At 45.7% G+C, this 21056-nt stretch overlaps 1 protein-coding gene across 1 annotated transcript in view; it reads left to right on the forward strand.

Moving 5' to 3' along the window:
* The window catches only part of LOC144499015 (anoctamin-4), a 205194-nt gene that overhangs the window by 73181 nt on the left and 110957 nt on the right, over window positions 1–21056 (forward strand). Inside the window, exon 5 of the mRNA XM_078221072.1 lies at window positions 15210–15404. Within this exon, the coding sequence (XP_078077198.1) occupies window positions 15210–15404 (195 nt within the window). The remainder of the gene's footprint in view (window positions 1–15209; window positions 15405–21056) is intronic.

Genomic DNA, 21056 nt, shown 5'->3' on the forward strand with positions numbered 1-21056 from the left:
AGCACTTCATAATGATGATGTCAGCGTCACCGGCCGATAGTCATTAAGGCACGCTGCCTGGGTTTTCTTGGGTACCGGGATGATGGTTGTCTTCTTGAAGCAGATAGGGACCTCAGATTATTGTAAAGAGAGGTTGAAGATGTCTGTAAATGATTATTTGAATAGAAAATGTGCAGCGGTACGGGGAAAAGGCAGGCAATTGGCACTGAGTTGTGATGCACATTTGAACATAAGAACATAAGAAATAGGAGCAGGAGTAGGCCATCTAGCCCCTCGAGCCTGCCCCGCCATTCAATAAGATCATGGCTGATCTGATCGTGGTTTAGTTCCACTTACCCGCCCGCTCCCCATAACCCTTAATTCCCTTATTGATCAGAAATCTATCTCCCTGTGATTTAAACATATTCAACGAGGAAGCCTCCACTGCTTCAATGGGCAGAGAATTCCAGAGATTCACTACCCTCTGAGAGAAGAAGTTCCTCCTCGACTCTGTTCTAAACTGACTCCCCCTTATTTTGAGGCTGTGTCCTCTAGTTCTTGTTTCCTTTCTAAGTGGAAAGAACCTCTCTGCCTCTACCCTGTCTAGCCCCTTCATTATCTTATATGTCTCTATAAGATCTCTCCTCAGCCTTCTAAACTCCAACGAGTACAGACCCAATCTACTCATTCTCCCCTCATAAGCTAACCCCCTCCTCTCCGGTATCAACCTGGTGAACCTTCTCTGTACTCCCTCCAAGGCCATAGAACATAGAACATTGCAGCGCAGTACAGGCCCTTTGGCCCTCGATGTTGCGCCGACCAGTGGTACCAATCTAAAGCCCCTCTAATCTACACTATTCCAATATCATCCATATGTTTATCCAATAACCACTTGAACGCTCTCAACGTTGACGAGTCCACCACTGCTGCAGGCAGGGCATTCCACGCCCTTACTACTCTGAGTAAAGAACCTACCTCTAACATCTATCCTATATCTCTCACCCCCCAATTTAAAGCTATGTCCCCTCGTGCTTGCCAACACCATCCGAGGAAAAAGGCTCTCACTATCCACCCTATCTAATCCTCTGATCATCTTGTATGCCTCTAGAAAGTCACCTCTTAACCTTCTTCTCTCTCACGAAAACAACCTCAAGCCCCTCAACCTTTCCTCATACGATTTTCCCACCATACCAGGCAACATCCTGGTAAATCTCCTCTGCACCCTTTCCAACACTTCCACATCTTTCCTATAATACGGCGACCAGAACTGTACGCAATACTCCAAATGCGGCCGCACCAGAGTTTTGTACAGTTGCAGCATGACCTCCTGGCTCCGAAACTCAATCCCTCTACCAATAAAAGCTAACACACCGTACGCCTTCTTAACAACACTATCAACCTGGGTGCCAACTTTCAGGGATCTATGCACATGGACACCCAGATCCCTCTGTTCATCCACACTACCAAGTATCTTACCATTAGCCCGGTACTCTGTATTCCTGTTACTCCTTCCAAAATGAATCACCTCTCACTTTTCCGTATTAAACTCCATTTGCCACCTCTCAGCCCAGCTCTGCAGCTTATCTATGTCCCTCTGTAACCTGCCACTTCCCTCCGCACTGTCTACAACTCCACCGACTTTAGTGTCATCCGCAAATTTACTAATCCATCCTTCCACGCCCTCATCCAAGTCATTAATAAAAATGACAAACAGCAGTGGCCCCAAAACAGATCCTTGCGGTACACCACTAGTAACTGAATTCCAGGATGAATAGTTCCCATCAACAACCACCCTTTGTTTTCTTACAGCTAGCCAATTCCTGATCCAAACCACTAAATCACCCTCAATCCCATGTGTCCGTATTTTCTGTAAAAGCTTACCATGGGGAACCTTATCACACGCTTTGCTGAAATCCATATACACCACATCAACTGCTTTACCATCATCCACCTCTTTGGTCACCTTCTCAAAGAACTCAATAAGGTTTGTGAGGCACGACCTACCCTTCACAAAACCGTGCTGACTATCCCTAATCAAATTATTCCTTTCTAGGTGATTATAAATCCTATCTCTTATAATATATCCTTTTGCAAATAAGGGGGCCACAATTGCACACACTACTCGAGTTACGGCCTCACCAGTACCTTGTACAGTTGCAGCAAGACCTCCCTGCTTTTATACTCCATCCCCTTTGCGATAAAGGCCAACATTCCATTTGCCTTCTTGATCACCTGCTGCACCTGCAAACTGAGTTTTTGTGATTCACGCACAAGGACCCCCAGGTCCCTCTGCACAGTAGCATGTTGTAATTTTTCACCATTTAAATAATAGTCCATTTTACTATTATTCCTTCCAAAGTGGATAACCTCACACTTACCAACGTTATACTCCATCTGCCAGATCCTCGCCCACTCGCTTAGCCTATCCAAATCTCTCTGCAGACTTTCCGCATCCTCCACGCAATTCGCTTTCCCACTCATCTTTGTATCATCCGCAAACTTTGTTACCCTACACTCGGTCCCCTCCTCCTGATCGTCTATGTATATGGTAAACAGTTAAGGCCCCAGCACCAATCCCTGTGGCCCGCCACTAGTCACCAACTGCCAACCAGAAAAGCACCCATTTATTCCAACTCTCTGCTTCCTGTTAGATAGCCAATCCTCAATCCACGCTAACACTTTACCCCCAACTCCGTGTACCCCAATCTTCTGCAGCAAGCTTTTGTGAGGCACCTTATCGAACACCTTTGGATAGCCGGTTAGACATGATGGGCCAAATGGCAGCCTCGGATTTGGGAACTTGCTGTGTACAGACTGGCTGCTCACATCCCACGTTACAACAGTGACTAGATTTGAAAGACACTTCATTGGTTGTAACGTGCATTAGGACAGTGGTTGCAAAAGGTGCTTCATGAATGTAAGCCTTTTCCAATTGTGATGTTAGTGTACCTTTAAGAGTTTTTAATTCGTGCTCACAGCCTTAGGTGGTGTCATTGTTTGGAGGTGAAAAACTGTGGGGAGGTCAGGTGACAGGGATTTCGGTTTCAGTTTGGAACTGTAGGTTTGAGTTTTGGAAGGGACAGCAAGCCAAAAAGTGTTTTCCCGCTCTCTTTGGTTAGCTACAACAAGATCTTGTTTTCTCGAAGGGTGAAAAGCTGCTTTTTTGGGGGGCTGGACCAGAGTCTCTGGTGTTTTGGGAAGCTGTCTTCCTGTTAGATAGCCAATTTAAAAGTTTCTGCTTTTGAGAAGGCCATCTGGCCCCTCGAGCCTGCTCCGCCATTCAGTAAGATCATGGCTGATCTTTTCGTGGACTCCACTCCACTTACCCACCCGCTCACCATAACCCTTAATTCCTTTACTGTTCAAAAATGTATCTATCCTTGCCTTAAAAACATTCAAGGAGGTAGCCTCAACTGCTTCACTGGGCAGGGAATTCCACAGATTCACAACCCTTTGTGTGAAGAAGTTCCTCCTCAGCTCAGTCCTAAATCTGCTCCCCCTTATTTTGAGGCTATGCCCCCTAGTTCTAGTTTCACCTGCCAGTGGAAACAACCTCCCTGCTTCTATCTTATCTATTCCCTTCATAATCTTATATGTTTCTATAAGATCTCCCCTCATTCTTCTGAATTCCAATGAGTATAGTCCCAGTCTACTCAGTCTCTCCTCATAAGCCAACCCTCTCAACTCCGGAATCAACCTAGTGAATCTCCTCTGCATGCCCTCCAGTGCCAGTATATCCTTTCTCAAGTAAGGAGACTTCGAAGGGTGTGTGTTGTTGGAATATTTTGTTTTTGAATAATTCTGGAAATTCTCTCTATCGCTGCACCTGTTTTCCCCAGTCTAACAACATGTACACTTGTACAGACACACCTGAACTAATGAGGCACAATTTGCTTTCGAAACACCAATACAAAATTAGCGCTAATTTGTGCATAAACATTCCTCCACAGGGAGTTGTGTTGAGGGAGTGCTGCATTGTCACTGCTTAATGCTCCTGTTTTTTCTTACTGGGCTATGAGAGATGCAGTGGCGCAGTCTGAAGAGTGAAGGTGGGCTCCAACACAGTTACAGCTCGTTCGTCACACTTTTCTGCCTACGTGGGACCTCCACTGTGAAAATTAGCTGCTGCATTTACCTAATAAGTGAGCTTCGAAAATAACCCATTGTATGTGAGGCACTTTGCTATTTTAAATAAGAGTTCTTCTCATTCACACCAGATGCCCATTCTCAACAGTTATTAATTTCCCATTATTTGGTGCATCATCGTGGATGGAGTGCATCAAAATATCTCTCCATGGCAACTGAAGTCTATGTTGTCAATCTCACCTCACACAATATAATGAATTGTTAAACATTCTGGTGTAATTTCTTTCCGCTCTCTTCCCACCTTTTGATTGCGTCTTAGTCACATAATAGATTCCAGCACCTTCCCAATGACCAACTCTATCATTCAAGGAAAGAGGGAATCAGTGTTATATTTGCTACCCTCCAATCCACTGGGACAATTCCCAGGGTATGGGGAATTTTGGAAGATCGCATTCAGTGCATTTCCTCCTTCCCTAGGATACAGGTCGTCTTCCGGTCAAGAAAATTTGTTGATTTTTCAGTTCCTGCTTTCTCTTCTCCATTGGCACAGAGGTTAGGCGCTGCCTCACAGCGTCAGGGACCTGGGTTCAATTCCCGGCTCGGGTCACTGTCTGTGTGGAGCCTGCACGTTCTCCCCATGTCTGTGTGGGTTTCTTCCAGGTGCTCCGGTTTTCTCCCACAGGCCAAAGATGTGCGGATTAGGTTGATTGGCCATGATGTATTGTCAGGGACTAGCTCGGGTAAATACGTGGGGCTACGGGGATGGGGCATGGGTAGGATTGTGGTCGGTGCAGACTCCATGGGCCGAATGGCCTCCTTCTGCACTAAGATTCTATTGCAAGTTCCTCATTTAAAAATCCTACCCCTCCAATGGACCCCTTAAGGTCAGGGTGACTAGCTAGGGTAAATGCAGGGGGTTATGGGGATAGGGCCTGGGTGGGATTGTGGTCGGTGCAGACCCAATGGGCTGAATGGCCCCCTTTTTGCACTGCCGGATTCTATGATTAGTATGGGGGCTGATTAAACTATTCCCAGAGGTATTTGTTAACTTTTCTTATGTCTTGGCTCCACCCATACTGAATCTACCTCTTGCTCTTCCGAGCCGAGATCATTACTCACTACGTTTTGTGCCTTAATTCTCCCACCATCACTACTTTCCCATTTTGTCCATCTTTTCAAAATGTCAAGTTTCCCAGCGATGAATAGCACCCAGCCTCATCTCTGTAATCACTACCTGATCAAACTGTTAATCCCTAATAGTGGCATGGATCCATCTAACTTCTTCTGAATGAAAATATCACCTTTTTAAGCTTATTTTGCTATTGCTGATATACTCAATGTTTTGTCACATTCTGTTTCTCACTGCAGTGTGTCCTCAACCTTTACTCTCTCCACTTAAAAAAATTTTTCTTTACATGAAACCATTTCCCCATTTCTACAACTTTTCCAATGGGGAAAGATCAAAGTATATAATTCCTCTACAACAGAGAGATGTTGTTGATGCAATGTTTTGGTTTATTTATCATCCTTATTGGTGGCACAGTGGTTAGCACTGCTGCCTCGTAGCACCAGGGACCTGGGTTCGATTCCTGGTTTGCGTCGCTCTGCATGTTCTCCATGTCTGCGTCGGTTGCCTTCGGGTGCTCCGGTTTCCTCCCACAGTCGGAAAGACATGTTGATTAGGTGCATTGGCCGTGCTAAATTCTCCCTCAGTGTATCCGACCAGGCGCTGGAGTGTGGAGACTAGGGGATTTTCACAGTAATTTCATTGCAGTGTTAATGTAACTTGTGACACTAATAAACTTATTCAACACAACCCAGGATGTAGTAGCCTGCTTGATTGGCACCCCATCCACCAACATCCTCTCCCTGCACCACCGACGCTCAGTAGCAGCCGTGTGTACCATCTACAAGGTGCACTGCAGCAACTCACCAAAGCTCTTTAGGCAGCATCTTGCAAACCATCTAGAAGGACAAGGGCAGCACGTACATGGTAACACCACCACCTGCAAGTTCCCCTCCAAGTCACTCACTATCCTGACTTGAATTATATTGCTGTTCCTTCACTGTTGCTGGGTCAGAATCCTGGGAACTCCCTAACAGCGCTGTGGATGTACCTCAGGACTGCAGTGGTTCAAAAAGGCAGCTCACTGCCATCTTATCGAGCAATTACGAAAGGGCAATAAATATTGGCCTATAAAGTGTTTTCGATTTTGATTCTTTCATGGTGATGTTGTCCTGCTCTGACCCACTTTGAGAAATTCCAGTCTCCAGTTACTCTTGAATGATTCTGTTCCATTGAGAAAGTGGCTTTCCTGAATTGGTTTTGACATTGGTAACCAGTGGACTGTGCTGACCTGGATTTACGAACACTAGACTGGTCTCCATCGTAATGTCAGGTGTCTCGGTCTTGCCAGAAGCCCCCCCATGACGGCTGGGTTAAAATGGGAGGGAATGATGCATCAAGTGTGCTGAGTCTTGGCTAGACCCCTCCAGAGTAACTTCAGTTCTGCGCAGTTCACCTCAGGAAAGATATGATTTGATTTATTATTGTCACATGTATTAACATAGTATTGTTTCTTGCGCGCTATACAGACAAAGCATACCGTTCACCGAGAAGGAAAGGAGAGGGTGCAGAATGTAGTGTTACAGTCAAGCTAGGGTGTAGAGAAAGATCAACTTAATGCAAGGTAAGTCCATTCAAAAGTCTGACAGCAGCAGGGAAGAAGCTGTTCTTGAGTCGGTTGGTACGTGACCTCAGACTTTTGTATCGTTTTCCTGACGGAAGAAGGTGGAAGAGAGAATGTCCGGGGTGCGTGGGGTCCTTAATTATGCTGGCTGCTTTGCCGAGGCAGCGGGAAGTGTAGACAGAGTCAATGGATGGGAGGCTGGTTTGCATGATGGATTTGTCATGTGATAGTCTTGGGATTAAAATCAGTAAATATGTGAAATGTTTTGGCGCTTATTCCCTTAGATTGAGGGTGATTTGACTGCAGTGTTTTCAAATGATTAAAGGATGTAATGGGATAAGTAAAGTATTCGCTGTCATGGAGAAATAATCTTTTAAAATTAGTCCTGAAAATCATGAAGCATCTTCTCAAAGCAGATTGGAAGTATGGAGCGCTCTCTCCTGAGTATTGAAGGATATGGAGTTGAAATATTGGTCATTCATGATCTGACTGGCTGAACAGACTTGATTGTCTCTTTCTAGTGTTCATAGTAAGAAGTCTCACAACACCAGGTTAAAGTCCGACAGGTTTATTTGGAATCACGAGCTTTCAGAGTACTGCTCCACTCACCTGATGAAGGAGCAGCGCTCCAAAAGCTCGTGATTCCAAATAAACCTGTTGGACTTTAACCTGATGTTGTGAGACTTCTTACTGTGCTCACCCCAGTCCAACGTCGGCATCTCCACATCATGGCTTCCAGTGTTCATGTCAATGTTATCTTACCCAAGGGGCCTCATGTCAGTAATAACTGGCATCATTTTATTCCCCCAAAGTGACCTCCACATGTATATTGCTTCTGTCAGGGGAATGTATTTTACATAGAGGGTGGTGGGGGCCTGGAATGCACTCTCAAGCAAGGTGATTGAGGCGGACACGCTGGGATCGTTTAAGACTTATCTAGATAGCCACATGAACAGACTGGGAATAGAGGGATACAAACGAATGGTCTAGTTGGGCACATGAGTGGTGAGGGCTTGGAGGACCGAAGGGCCTGTTCTTGTGCTGTATTCTTTGTTCTTATATCTGGTATTTGTTTGGGAAACTCCTGGTTGATACTTTGATTCCTCGTGTTGGCTGCTGATGTCTGCCTGCGTGGTACTCGGCTCTGCTTCACAGTGCAGTGATGGACCTTCAGCAATGACCTCTATTCGCTGTAATTGAGATCAATCTGGGTCTGGTTGGAAGAACTCCCATCATGTTGATCATGTGCCCTCATTTGGACTTTGTGGTTTTTGCAACAGGCACAAACCTGGCAGGATATTGTAGTTTAAGGATCTGATTAATCTAGGACTGAGCACAGTTAATCCCACACAGTGATGTCAGAATGTACGTGACCCTGAACCCAGGGTCATTGTGATGTTGAGCAGAGATGTATAGACCTCGACCATTGAGATACCTACTTTGTACTCTTTAATGTTCATGCATACATAGTTAATAAAGACTTGGTTAACTTGCAGAAAACTATGGAGACTTTAAGACATTATCGATCTGTAACCAACAGCTATGTCCTTCTCAGACTCTGATCTTCGGATTGGTGTTCTCCCCTGAGTGGAATTTTTGGAATTCTTTCCAGATTCTTTGATTCCTATCCTTCCCAAATTCCCACTGCTTTCTCAAATAACCTTCCCAACTACCAACTCCACTCTGAAATGCTTGCCTCAGCCAGAATGATGTTGTTTTGTGTACAGGACCACTTTCACTAATAGCATGCTAATAACAGTGCAAGAAGTGGAACACTTTTTTTTTGTGAGTAATAATCACAATTAATTCCTCCTCGCTGTGGAAGGCAGTGGGTGGAAGCACTCAGTAAAAATCAAGTCAACTTGTCTGGGTGTATTTTGCAAATAAATCAATGAGTGACTGGATTCTGTTTTAAACACTCTTGTAGTGCGAACGCCTCTCTCTGCCGACTGGTGTCAGCCGTGACTCAGTGGCTCACGCACTCTCCTCCTGAGTCAGAGATTGTGGGTTCCGGTTCTACTCTGGATCATACAATCCAGGCGCACTCCAGTGCTGCACCGTTGGGAGTTGCTATCTTTTGGATGCGCTATTTTGGCTCCTCTGCCCCCTTGGATGGTTGGGTGATTACATGATAGTGATGTCATCTAGGCTAATAAAGCAGAAGCCCAGGCTTTCGGACATGGGTTCAAATCCCATTATGGAAGCTGGAGAACTTTTTTACTTTGATTAAAAATCAGGAATTCTGGTGAGCTTGACATCTATCGTCATAAACCCATCTGGTTCACTAATGCCCTTAGGGAAGGAAATTTGCCATCCTTCCTTGGTCTGGCTTGTGTTTGACTCCAGACCCACAGCAATGTGGTAACTGCCCTCCTAGAGGTGGCCCAGGAAGACACTGAGTTCAAGGGCAGTTGGGCATGAGGAACAAATGCCAGCCTTGCCAGCGACACCCACATCCCATAGCAGGGAAAAATCCTAAGGCACTATTTTGCAGGACTGGGATGTTCATCCTGACCAATATTTATCTCTACATCAATACTGACAGGCTAGTATCTCTCAGAATCTCGCAGTACAGAAGAGGCCCTTCAGCCCATCACTATCATGTGAGAAACACCTGACCTACCTACCTAACCCTAGGTCAGCACTTGACCCATTGCCCTGAATGTTATGATGTGCCAAGTGCTCATCCAGGTCCTTTTTTTAAAAAAGGATGTGAGGCAACCCGCCCCTATCACCACCCAGTGCCAGAGACCTGTGTTCGATTCCGCGCTTGGGTCACTGTCTGGCAGAGTCTGCATGGTTTCCTCCGGGTGTTCCGGTTTCCTCCCACAGTGAAAGACGTGCTGGTTAGGGTGTATTGGCCGTGCTAAATTCTCCCTCAGTGTACCCGAACAGGCGCCAGAGTGTGGCGACTAGAGGATTTTCACAGTAACTTCATTGCAGTGTTAATGGAAGCCTATTTCTGACACCAATAAATAAACTTTGAACTTATCCCGCCCCCACGTGACTGACTCTTCAACTAAGGGGAACAGCTGCTCCTTATCCACCCTGTCCATGTCCCTCATAATCTTGAACACCTCGATCAGGTCGCCCCTCAGTCTTCTCTGCTCCAACGAAAACAACCCAAGCCTGTCCAACCTCTCTTCATAATTTAAATGTTCCATCCCAGGCAGCATCCTGGTGAATCTCCTCTGCACCCACTCCAGCGCAATCACATCCTTCCTATAATGAGATGACCAGAATTGCGCGCACTACTCTAGCTGTGGCCTCAAGTTCTACACAACTCCAACATGACCTTCCTACTTTTGTAATCCATGCCTCGATTGATAAAGACCAGTGTCCCATGTGCCTTTTTCACTATTCTACTAACTTGCCCTTCCACCTTCTGAGATCTGTGGGCAAACATGCCAAGGTCCCTTTTATTCCTCAGGATTTCTGAGTGTCATGCCATTCATTGAATACTCTCTTGTCAAATTACTCAAGACCTGGAGATTTGTCCACTTTTAAGGCTATCAATACCTTGTCCTTCCCGATGTCAATTTGGTCAAGAACCTCAGTGTCTCTCCCCGGGTTCCATACCTTCATTCTCTTGGGTGAAGTATTCATTTAACACTCTACCGATGTCCTCTGGCTCCAGCCACAGATTTGCCCCCCCCGGGGTACCTAATGGGCCCTATTCTTTCCCTGGTTATCCTCTTCCCATTGATATACCTACTTTTACCAGCCAGAGCTCTCTCCTATCCCCTCTTTTGTTCTCTTAATTGCTTTCTTATGCTCCACCTCTGCTGATTTGCTCCCCTTGTACCTGCTTAAAGCCTCTTTTCCTTCTCATTGCATCCTGAGTCTCTCTGGTCATTCATTGTTCTCTGGGCTTGTTACTCCTCTTCTTTCACCCGAGAGGGAACATGCTGGGTTTGCACACTCCCCATTTTCTTTTTGAATGCCCCCCCCCCCCCCCCCCCCCCCCAAACTGCTCTTCCGTTGATTTTCCCATTAGTAGTTATTCCCAGTCTCCCTTGGCCAGATCCTGTTGTGTTTTCCTAAAATCCGCTTGCCCGCAATCCAAAACTTTTTTTTTTGCAGCTTGTCTATTTCCTTGTCCATAGCAACTTAAATTGTACCGTGTTGTGATCGCTATCACTAAAATGCTCCCCCACCAACACCTCAACCACCTGTCTGGCTTCATTCCCCAGAATCGGGTCCAGCACAGCTCCCACCCTTGTTGGACCCTCTCTGTATTGGCTTAACGTTCTCCTGTACACATTTCAAGAAATCACTTCATCCAAACCCTTAACAGTGTGTCCCAGTTAATGTTGGGGGGAAAGTTGAAATTACCTAACGTAATAGGGTTACTATTGTATTTAATCACCTCTGCAAATTGTGCACAACGCTCCTTGTTGGGATAAGGGAACAACCTTAAAATTTATTAATCACAAGTAGGCTTACATTAACACTGCAATGAAGTTGCTACGAAAACCCCCCCAGTCGCCACACTCTGGCACCTGTTCCGGTACACTGAGGGAGAATTTAGCATGGCCAATGCACCCTAACCAGCACATCTTTGGACTGAGAGGAAACCGAAGCGCCCGGAGGAAACCCACCCACGCAGACACCGCGGGGGGGGGGGGGGGGGAAGATGCGAACTCCACACAGTGACCCAAGCTGGGAATTGAACCTGGGTCCCTGGTGCTGTGAGGCAGCAGTGCTAACCACTGCGCCACCGTACCGCCCTTTAGGACTCGTAAGAAATTTCTTCAGTCGAGGCTTTGGGATTCTCTGCCCCGAGAGCTCAGCCAGAGAGAGGGGGAAGATATTCATTTTTGGAATCAATAGATTTTTGAAATCTTGAAGATATGGGGAGTGAGCAAGGAGGCAAGAGAGTGAATTTGATGGTTTGTCCTGAATGGTGCAGTAGGTGCCTGTGGCCTACTCTTGGTTTTAGAAATTAAATACTCCCTTTCCAAAATAAAAGCGCAGAAATGACTCGGTGCTGGTCCATGTGACTGTTTACTTAAATGTTAACTTTTGATCCAAACTGTAATTATGTCGAAACCTTCTCCTTCCTGCTTCACAACCAGTTATTTATCACCATCTCTCTTGGCGCCAGTCTGCACCATCAATATTCCCCCACACTGGGGGAATTGTACACGCATTGATTGCTATCTCATTCACACCTATTTGGTTTCGCCTGCAATTTGATTTTCCAGGAACAAGCTGATCAGCTGTACTGGAAGATTTAGTTAGTTTTATATTTCCAGCAGGTGTTCACACCAGATTGGGTTTACTAGAGCACTTTTATGAATATAATTGTACACCGTGGCAACCCAGGATACCATCGCTCTGTTACTGCCCTCATTACTCTTAATTTCCAAAAGCCTATTCTTGCTGCTGATTCCAACAGAACCAGGGGAAAGACTGTGTGAGATTCCGGCGTATTCTATATTGTCTCCCTGCTATCTTCCCAGGACACAAAGCACAATTTATTTCACAACAGGGGCGCTCTTTGAAAGTGGATTTTCAAACAGCCTTATCGCGTCGCTCAGAAAATATCCCCAAAGAGCTTTGCACAAAATGAAGTGAATTCGCTTCTGTAAACAATGCAGCTGCTTTGTACACAGCAAAATCCCACACAAAACAATGCAAAGGTGACCTGGTTGATTTTCTTGTTTCTGGAATGTTCGTTTTGAGGGATAGATATTGACCATGGTACTGGGAGAACTCCTCAACGTAATGCCATGGGATCTTTTAGAAACATAGAATCCCTACAGCCCAGAAGGAAGCCTTTCCACCCATCAAGTTTACACTGAGCTCTCCCTTCGCCCTGGAAGAGCACTCTACTGAGGCCCACTCCCCTGTTCTGTCCCTTGAACCCCAGGTATTCATTATGGCCAATCAACCTAACCCGCACATCTTTAGACTGTGGGAGGAAACTGGAGCAACCGGAAACCCACACAGACACGGGGAGAATGTGCAAACTCCACACAGGCAGTGACCTAAGGCCGGAATTGAACCGGGATCCCTGGCGCTGTGAGGCAGCGGTGCTAACTGTGCCACCGTGCCGCATCCATCTTTTAAACAACAAGATGAGGCCTCTTCAATATCTTGTCCAAAGGATACTCCTCTACGCTGCAGCATAGTGCTGAGGGAGCCTTGTCTAAGTTTAATTCTGTGCTCCAGCCTCTGGAGTGGGATTTGAACCCACAGCCTTTAGACACTTGGCGATGAGAGTGCTGCTTCCTGAGCCACAGCAGACACCCAGCAGGTGATGTACGCCATCTCCCACCCTACACTGAAACCATTCCGCTGTTGTCTGGTGCTTTGAAACCTGATTTTGTTCCAGGTATCCCTCTGGGTTGGGGATGGGCGAGTCCCTGTCTAAATATTGTCCCTATAATAACTGCTGTGCCTCTCTGTTCTATTGCTCCAGGGTGATGTAGTGCATGATATATGGAGACACTAATCAATAGAATGCCAGTGAACTGTGCTTGTGCCTTTGGCGCTGCCAAAAGTCCATGTTTGAGATTAGGTTTAGCAGCATTGTTGGAGATGCATTATACTGACTCATATATAGAGTCATCTGTTAGTTCTAAATCATTCCTGTGGGTGTTCTGGAAATGAAGTGATGGGAATCAATTTTAGGAAGAAAACCTTTTCTGACCTTTTTAGTAATTGCTTGAGTAGTTGCGTTTGAAACATTTTTGTCTTAGAAAAGTTTGCTTTTCTTTTGAAGGGATTATAAGTTGTTTAACATTTGATATGATTGCTGATCTTTCACACACTGGAATCCTCAAACGTTGAGGTGTAATGAAAGTTTTAATTTGTGTCTATAGAATTAACTAAGGTATGAAATTTATCTTTGGAGATTCTATAAACATTTAATTTTTTTGGTCTCTTTCTGGTATATGATGGAGGGATGCAATTTTTTCCCACGTTTTCTGATGGCCGCACAGTGGTTAGCACTGCTGCCTCACAGCGCAAGGGACCCGGGTTTGATTCCCGGCTTGGGTCACTGTCTGTGTGGAGTTTGCACATTCCCCCCCCGTGCCTGCGTGGGTTTCCTCCCACAGTCCAAAGACGTGTGGGTTAGGTGCATTGGCCATGCTAAATTGCCCCCTAGTGTCGGGGGATTAGAAGGGTAAATGTGTGGGGTTACAGGGATAGGGTGGGATTGTTGTCGGTGCAGGCTCGGTGGGCCAAATGGCCGCCTGCACTAGGGAATCTATGATTCTAGAAAATGGGATGAATGAAAATCAGCTGTAGATATTTTCAGTATTGGTCCAATGTTCTGATCTCCTTTTAACACCGTGCAGCTAATGCTCACAGATGGGATTGTGGCCGGGAAGTGTAATTATCTTGTTTTATGATGGGTTTTGTAGATAGGAACAGGTGGAGGCCGTTCAGTCCCTTGAGATTATTCTACCATTTGGTCAGATCTTGCGATAACATATTTTATGATATATTTTGGGATTGTAACATTTTAGTTGGGGTGTGAAATGCTTAAAATGCAAGACAAATGAAAGCTACTGGTTTGAGAAACATGTAAATGGACCTAAAGAAAAGTTTATTTAATAAGGTTTGGGGGGTGGGGCAGCATGACCTGTCTTGAGTTTCTTGGTGATGTGTTGTCTATACCGGCCTCCATAAAGGGTTTGCATCATTTACATGGTTTCCCATCTGGGATATCCCAGGTGTGCAGGCCACATTGACATGGAGACAATTGTAGGGAGGAACTTTCTTCAGAGTTGTGTTTTATTGTGTTAGGTTTCTCTCTCAAATTGGGAGTCCGCCTGGGAGCAAGCGGGAGAGAGAATCTGTCAGCAGCTGGAACCAGGAGCTGATGGCTTATCAGAAACCAAAGGTGTTTTCTGATTTGGACTCTATGCAGTGAGGCACATGCTTGAGCTGGAGAGTCCACAATCGTGAGGTATTGGAGGGCTCACCTAGCCTGATGCTAGTGAAAGGACCTCCAGAAACCCCATACTTTGTGTGAATTTGAATATTCTTGCTATTCTCCACTGAATTCCTGAAAGCTGTGGCACACCTTTGGTTTTGTCCCAGAAATGAAGAAATTCAAGGACACGAGTATAGAACAAGGAGTGGGAGTTTCCTTTTTTTTTTCTTCTAAAGTGCTGGTTCAGCGAAGGAAAAGTGGTGTGTAACTTGTCAGAATGATTCAGTGGGGAAGCCTGCTAATGGTATTGAAATGACATTCCTGGCAAGAACCTCAAGTTAGCGAGTGGGGGAGAGAATCATAAGGCTGCAAGATCTTGCCGGTAAGCATCTCTCTCTATTGATTTCTTGCAGGAATTTGCACCAATTTCATCAGGTGCAATATCCCAGCCAGGGAGTGTGCTGTTGAGTGGAAATAAAGTTTTTATAGTGTTAAGTTATTAATTTAAAATAGAAAAATCTTGTGCTTTTGGTTGATAACTGGAACTTTGTGGTTTATTCCAGGTATGAGTGTAGCTATACATGGGGCTGAAAACCACGTTCAGATTCATCGGAGAACTGTGCCCACCTATCAGAAATCCGCTCAGATGTCTGGGACAAGGCATTCCTCACTTCCTCCCGTCACCAAGTCTGTGACCATGGACTGCTCCTCTTCCGGATCCATTGAATCTGCGATTAATGGGAAATACCATTATCCAGGTTCGTGCTTTGATTTTCCAATTACTCATGTCATTTAGACAGTAATTTAATCATTTGCCACATAGAATGAGATTGGAAAGCTGACTTTTTTTTTTTAAAACCACCTTTTGTAATCTTTTAACATGGTGGCACAGTGGTTAGTACCACTGCCTCACTGCACCAGGGACCCGGGTTCAATTCCAGCCTCGGGTGACTCGGTGTGGAGTTTGCATGTTCTCCCCGTGTCTGCGTGGGTTTCCTCCGGGTGCTCCGGTTTCCTCCCACAGTCCAAAGATGTGTGGGTTAGGTTGATTGGCCATGATAAATACGTGGGTTAAAAGATAGGGTGGAGGAATGGGCCTTAGTAGAATGCTCTTCCGGGATGGGAGGGAGGAGCTCAGCGTAAACCTGATGGGTGGAATGGCTTCCTTCTGGGCTGTAGGGATTCTGTGTTTCTAAAGTGATCCTATGGCATTATTTTTGAGGAGTCCTCCCAGTTTCCTCCGGGTGCTCCGGTTTCCTCCCACACTCCAAAGATGTGCAGGTTAGGTGGATTGGCCATGCTAAATTGCCCCTTAGTGTCCCAAGGTGCGCAGGTTAGGGGGATTAGTGGGGTAAATACATGGGGTACGGGGGATAGGGCCTAGGTAAGGCTCTCTGGCGGAGAGTTGGTGCAGACGCAATGGGCCAAATGGCCTCTTTCTGCACTGTAGGGAGCCTGTGGCATTTGTACTCAGAAGGTGCTGCAACTTAATTAATTTTACAATGTAACATCTTGCAAGCTGTAGCTTTCATTCTGTGTCAATAAAGCGGCTAGGCTCCCAATGGGATGTCAAGTAATGGCTGCTGTGGATGGTTTGACAAATCTTCGATTTCATTAGGTTTACAGGATGATCACTAACTTAACCAAATCATTAACCAATCAGCAGCACAAAGCTGTGTTTGTGTCTTTCTGGGTAAATCAGAAAGAACTGTTTTGTCTTTTTTTAAATAGGTCATCTCTGCACCTTACTGCACGGCTGTTAATCCCCAGTGCCTGTGCCAAATCTCAGCTGCTGCTGTAGTTGGTGAGCGGCTCCCGTTGCTGCCAGTATTTCCTCCGATTATCAAATCTTTCCAGAATTCGGTCTTCATTTTGTTGCAAGGATAGGTGACAAGCACGACACTGTTTGCTTTGTGAAGGCGACCAATCATTATGCTGCGATAATATGAGATTCTCGGCTTGATACTAATTTAGCAGCACTGTACCGTAGCACGGTGCGGCTTTGAATACATCGCAGTCTCCCTTTTGTTTTGTGTGTAAATCAGTTTAGAATCCGAAACCAGAACAGGGAGCACTTAACGTACAACTGCACGGTGGCACAGTGGTTAGCACTGCTGCCTCGCAGCTCCAGGGACCCAGGTTCAATTCCCCGGCTTGGGTCACTGTCTGTGTGGAGTTTGCACATTCTCCCAGTGCCTGCATGGGTTTCCTCCGGGTGCTCCGGTTTCCTCCCACGGTCCAAAGATGTGCGGGTTAGGTAGATTGACTGTGCTAAATTGCCCCTTAGTGTCAGGGGGACTAGCCAGGGTAAGTGCATGGGTTATGGGGATAGGGTCTGGGTGAGGTTGTGGTCAGTGCAGTGGGCCAAATGGCCACCTCCTGCACGATAGGATTCTATGAACTCCTGGAAGTGAACAGTACAGAAGGAGGTAATTGAGTCTGTTGTGCTGGTTCTTTGAAGGAACTATCCAATTAATCCAATCGCCAAGGATTGATCCCTATTGAAAGTTAATATTGAATTTGCTTCCACTCTAAGTCGCTGTGTTTCATCTTCTGAATTCTTTGCTCACCTGTGCTCTTCTTTGGAGAGAGGGTTAAGTTATCATTTCAGGTGTGGGGCCCTAAGCTTTCGCCAGGGGTTCACATTAATATTCTCCCCCCCCCCCCCCCCCCCCATTCACCACCGAGACCTGGTAACGTGCAATTAGACAGGATCAATCAGTAATCTCATAGTAAAGATGTCACTAGGCAACAGCGATCATAATATGGTAAAATTTCACATTCAGTTTGTAGGTGAGAAGTGTGGGGCTAAGATTAGTATTTTAAATCTAAATAAAGCTGATTACAAGGGTATGAAGTAGACTGGGAAGTTGGGTTGAAAGATAGGGCAGTAGAGATACAGTGGCAAACTTTGAAGGACATCTTAAACAATGTTGTGTGGTGTGTGTGTGGTGTGTGTGTGGTGTGTGTGTGGTGTGTGTGTGGTGTGTGTTAATCTCTAGAAAGATTGCATTATCTGTGGCGAAATAATGAAGTTAAAAGCAGCACCAAATTTGGAAAAAATAACACTGTATAAATATGCAAAGATTAGTGGCAGATTTCAAGAACTAGCAAAATAATGACTCTCTAAAGCATTTAGACAGTTACATGGGTAAGGTGGATATAGAGGGATATGGGTCAAGTGCAGGCAATTGGGACTAGCTTATGGATTTTTAAAAAAAAGGGTGGCATGGACTAGTTGGGCTGAAGGGCCTGTTTCCATGCTGTAAACCTCCATGACTCTAAAATGATGGGGGTGAAAATTGAATATGAAAGCTAGCTAGAAACATGAAAACTGGTAAGTTCCTCACTAAACAGGAAAAGAGTAGCTAAAGTGAGTGGTTCTCGAGGGTGCATCAAGGGAATTATTAATGAAAAACAGGAAAATTTGTGAACATAGATTTTATCTGTCTTCCCTGTAGAATAGTTTTCTTTGAAAATTTCCCCAAGATACCTGGAAACAATAAGTAGAAGGCAGAGAGGAACAATCATTACCACTTGGGAAAGCAATTGGATCTAAAGGCTGACCGGCTCACAGGACCTGAACCTGCATCTTGGGGTCCTAGAAGTAGCTGCGAGGATAGTAAGGGCATTGACAGCTTGCCAGAATTCCTAGATACTGGGAATGATCCCAGAGGATTGGAAAATAGCAACAGTACTGCCTTTACTCAAGAAATAAAGGAGACAGAAAACAACAAAGCTAGCATCTGTCGTGAATCCATTATTAAAAAGATTTCAGCAGATACATTAATCAGGCAGAATCAATATGGTTTTGTGCGAGGGGAAATATTGTTGGAGTTCTTTGTGGAAATAACAGACAAGGTGGAGAAAGGGGAATCTGTAGATGTGGTCTACTTGGATTTTTGACGGGTATTTGATCAGGTGCCACATCGAAGGTTACCATCTTAACAAGGCATGGGGTTAATGGCATAGGGGTTAACTTATCAGCATGAATAACGAATAGGCTAGCTGACAGAAAGCATAGAGTAGGGATAAATTGGTTATTTCCGGGGTTGTCAGGCTGAAGTGCCACTGGGATCACTGGGGCCTCAAACTATTTACAATCTATATCAATGACTTGGATGAAGGGACTGAATTGCTAATTTTGCTGATGACCAGATGGGTGGGAAAGTAACAGGAAGTAGAGCATTTGCAAAGGGAAGTGAATGGGCAAAAATGTGGCAGATGGAGTGAAATGTGAATCTATCCACTTTGACAGGAAGAATTAAAAAAAACGCATGATCAAAATGGAGAGAGATTTCGGGGCGTTCTGGTCCGGGGAGAATCTCCGTGTCCTGATGCAGGAATCACAACATGTTGTTTTGCAGCTATAGCAAGTGAATAAGAAGTCAAATGGAGTGTTGGTGTTTCTTGCAAAGAGAGTGGGATATAAAAGCGGGGCTGTTTTACTGCAGCTGTACAGGACCTTGGTGAGACCACATCTGGAACACTGCGTGCAGTCTTGGTCTCCTTTGCAAAGGGATGTAATTACGTTTGAAGCGTTTGGGTTTAACTTGCAAAGAAAAGTTGAACAAATTGGACCAATACTCATAGACATTTAGAAGAGTGAGAGGTGACCATGTACAAGGTCCCCAAAGGGACTTGACTGGGTGGACGCGAAGGGGATGTTTTCCCCGAATGAGGGGACACAGTTTAAAGATAGCCATGTCCCATTGTTGTTCTGCAGCATTCTCTTCTCCAGGCCGCAGTGGAGGCAGTCATTGGATTTGTTCAAGGCCGATGGATTTTTGATGGCCCAGGGTTATAGGGGCAGACAGGAAGGTGGAGCTAAGACCACAATCCCAGTTGGCCATGACACTATTGAATGACGGCGCGAGGGCCAATGGCCAACTCCTGTTCCTATGTTCCTGAATGCTGCCTGACCCGAGGGTTTTCCAGCAATTCACGGCTTACCTCAGGATGCCCTGACTCTCAATATTGGGAAGATTCCTCCCACAACTCAGTAACAGGTTCAAATTCCACTGCCAATATTCATGTCTGTGGTTTGAGGGGCAGCACGGTGGCACAGTGGTTAGCACTGCTGCCTCACAGCGCCAGGGACCCAGATTTAATTCCAGCCTTGGGTCACTGTGCGGAGCTTGCACGTTCTCCCCGTGTCTGCATAGGTTTCCTCCGGGTGCTCCGGTTTCCTCCCACAGTCCAAAGATGTGTGGGTTAGGTTGATTGGACATGATAAATTGCCCCTTAGTGTTGGGGGATTAGCAGGGTAAATATGTGGGGTTACGGGGATCAGGTCAGGATGGGATTGTGGTCAGTGCAGGCTTGATGCGCTGAATGACCTTCTGCACTGTAGGGATTGCATGATTCCTGTTCTGCTCCCTTCTCCCTCACCACCTCGAGCTGCCTGACGGTATCTGCTCAAGGTCGCTTTTCACCTCTTAGTTGTGAAGTGGATTCTTCAGATTCTGTCACTGACTGTAACGTCTGCTCTCTTTGCAAGCCATCACCATGCCAACAGAAAACTTCCCCCACCCCAAAGAAAAGCTATTACCTGGGTGTCTATTTAAGAGCTTTGCGCTGTAGGAATCATGTTAAACAGAAATAAGCTACAGGGGTAGAAAGATTAACTGGAATATAATAAAGGCTAACTTTTTAAAGGAGGGTTTTAAGGCCTTGGGTGTAGTGGAGGCCAGGACTGAGGAACTTCATTCAGAGGCTGTGAATCCTGCAGCGAGTAACTCACCGCCTGTCCACCATCCACAAGACCAAAGTCAGGAGTGCGATGGAACACTCTTCACTTGCCTGGATGGATGCAGCCCCAACAACACAAGAAGCTCAACATCATCCAGGACAAAGCAGCCCACTTGATTAGTACCCTGTCGAGCACCCTAAACATTCACTCCCTGCACCACCATCCATCTGCCAAAGAACAAAGAAAATTACAGTACAGGAACAGGCCCTTCGGCCCTCCAAGCCTGCACCGACCATGCTGCCTGTCTGATTTAAAACCCCCTACCCTTCCAAGGACCATATCCCTCTATTCCCATCCTAGTCATGTATTTGTCCAGACGCCCCTTAAAAGTTACTATCGTATCTGCTTCCACTACCTCCCCCGGCAGCGAGTTCCAGGCGCCCACCACCCTCTGTTTAAAAAAAACACTTGCCTCGTACATCTCTTTTAAACCTTAAACCTATGCCCCCTAGTAATTGACTCTTCCACCCTGGGAAAAAGCTTCTGACTATCCACTCTGTCCATGCCTCTCATAATCTTGTAGACTTCTATCAGGTCTCCCCTCAACCTCTGTCGTTCCAGTGAGAACAAACCAAGTTTCTCCAACCTCTCCTCATAGCTAATGCCCTCCATACCAGGCAACATCCTGGTAAATCTTTTCTGTACCCTCTCCAAAGCC

The sequence above is a fragment of the Mustelus asterias genome, chromosome 9 (genome assembly GCF_964213995.1).
Source record: "Mustelus asterias chromosome 9, sMusAst1.hap1.1, whole genome shotgun sequence".
Lineage (NCBI taxonomy): Eukaryota > Metazoa > Chordata > Chondrichthyes > Carcharhiniformes > Triakidae > Mustelus > Mustelus asterias.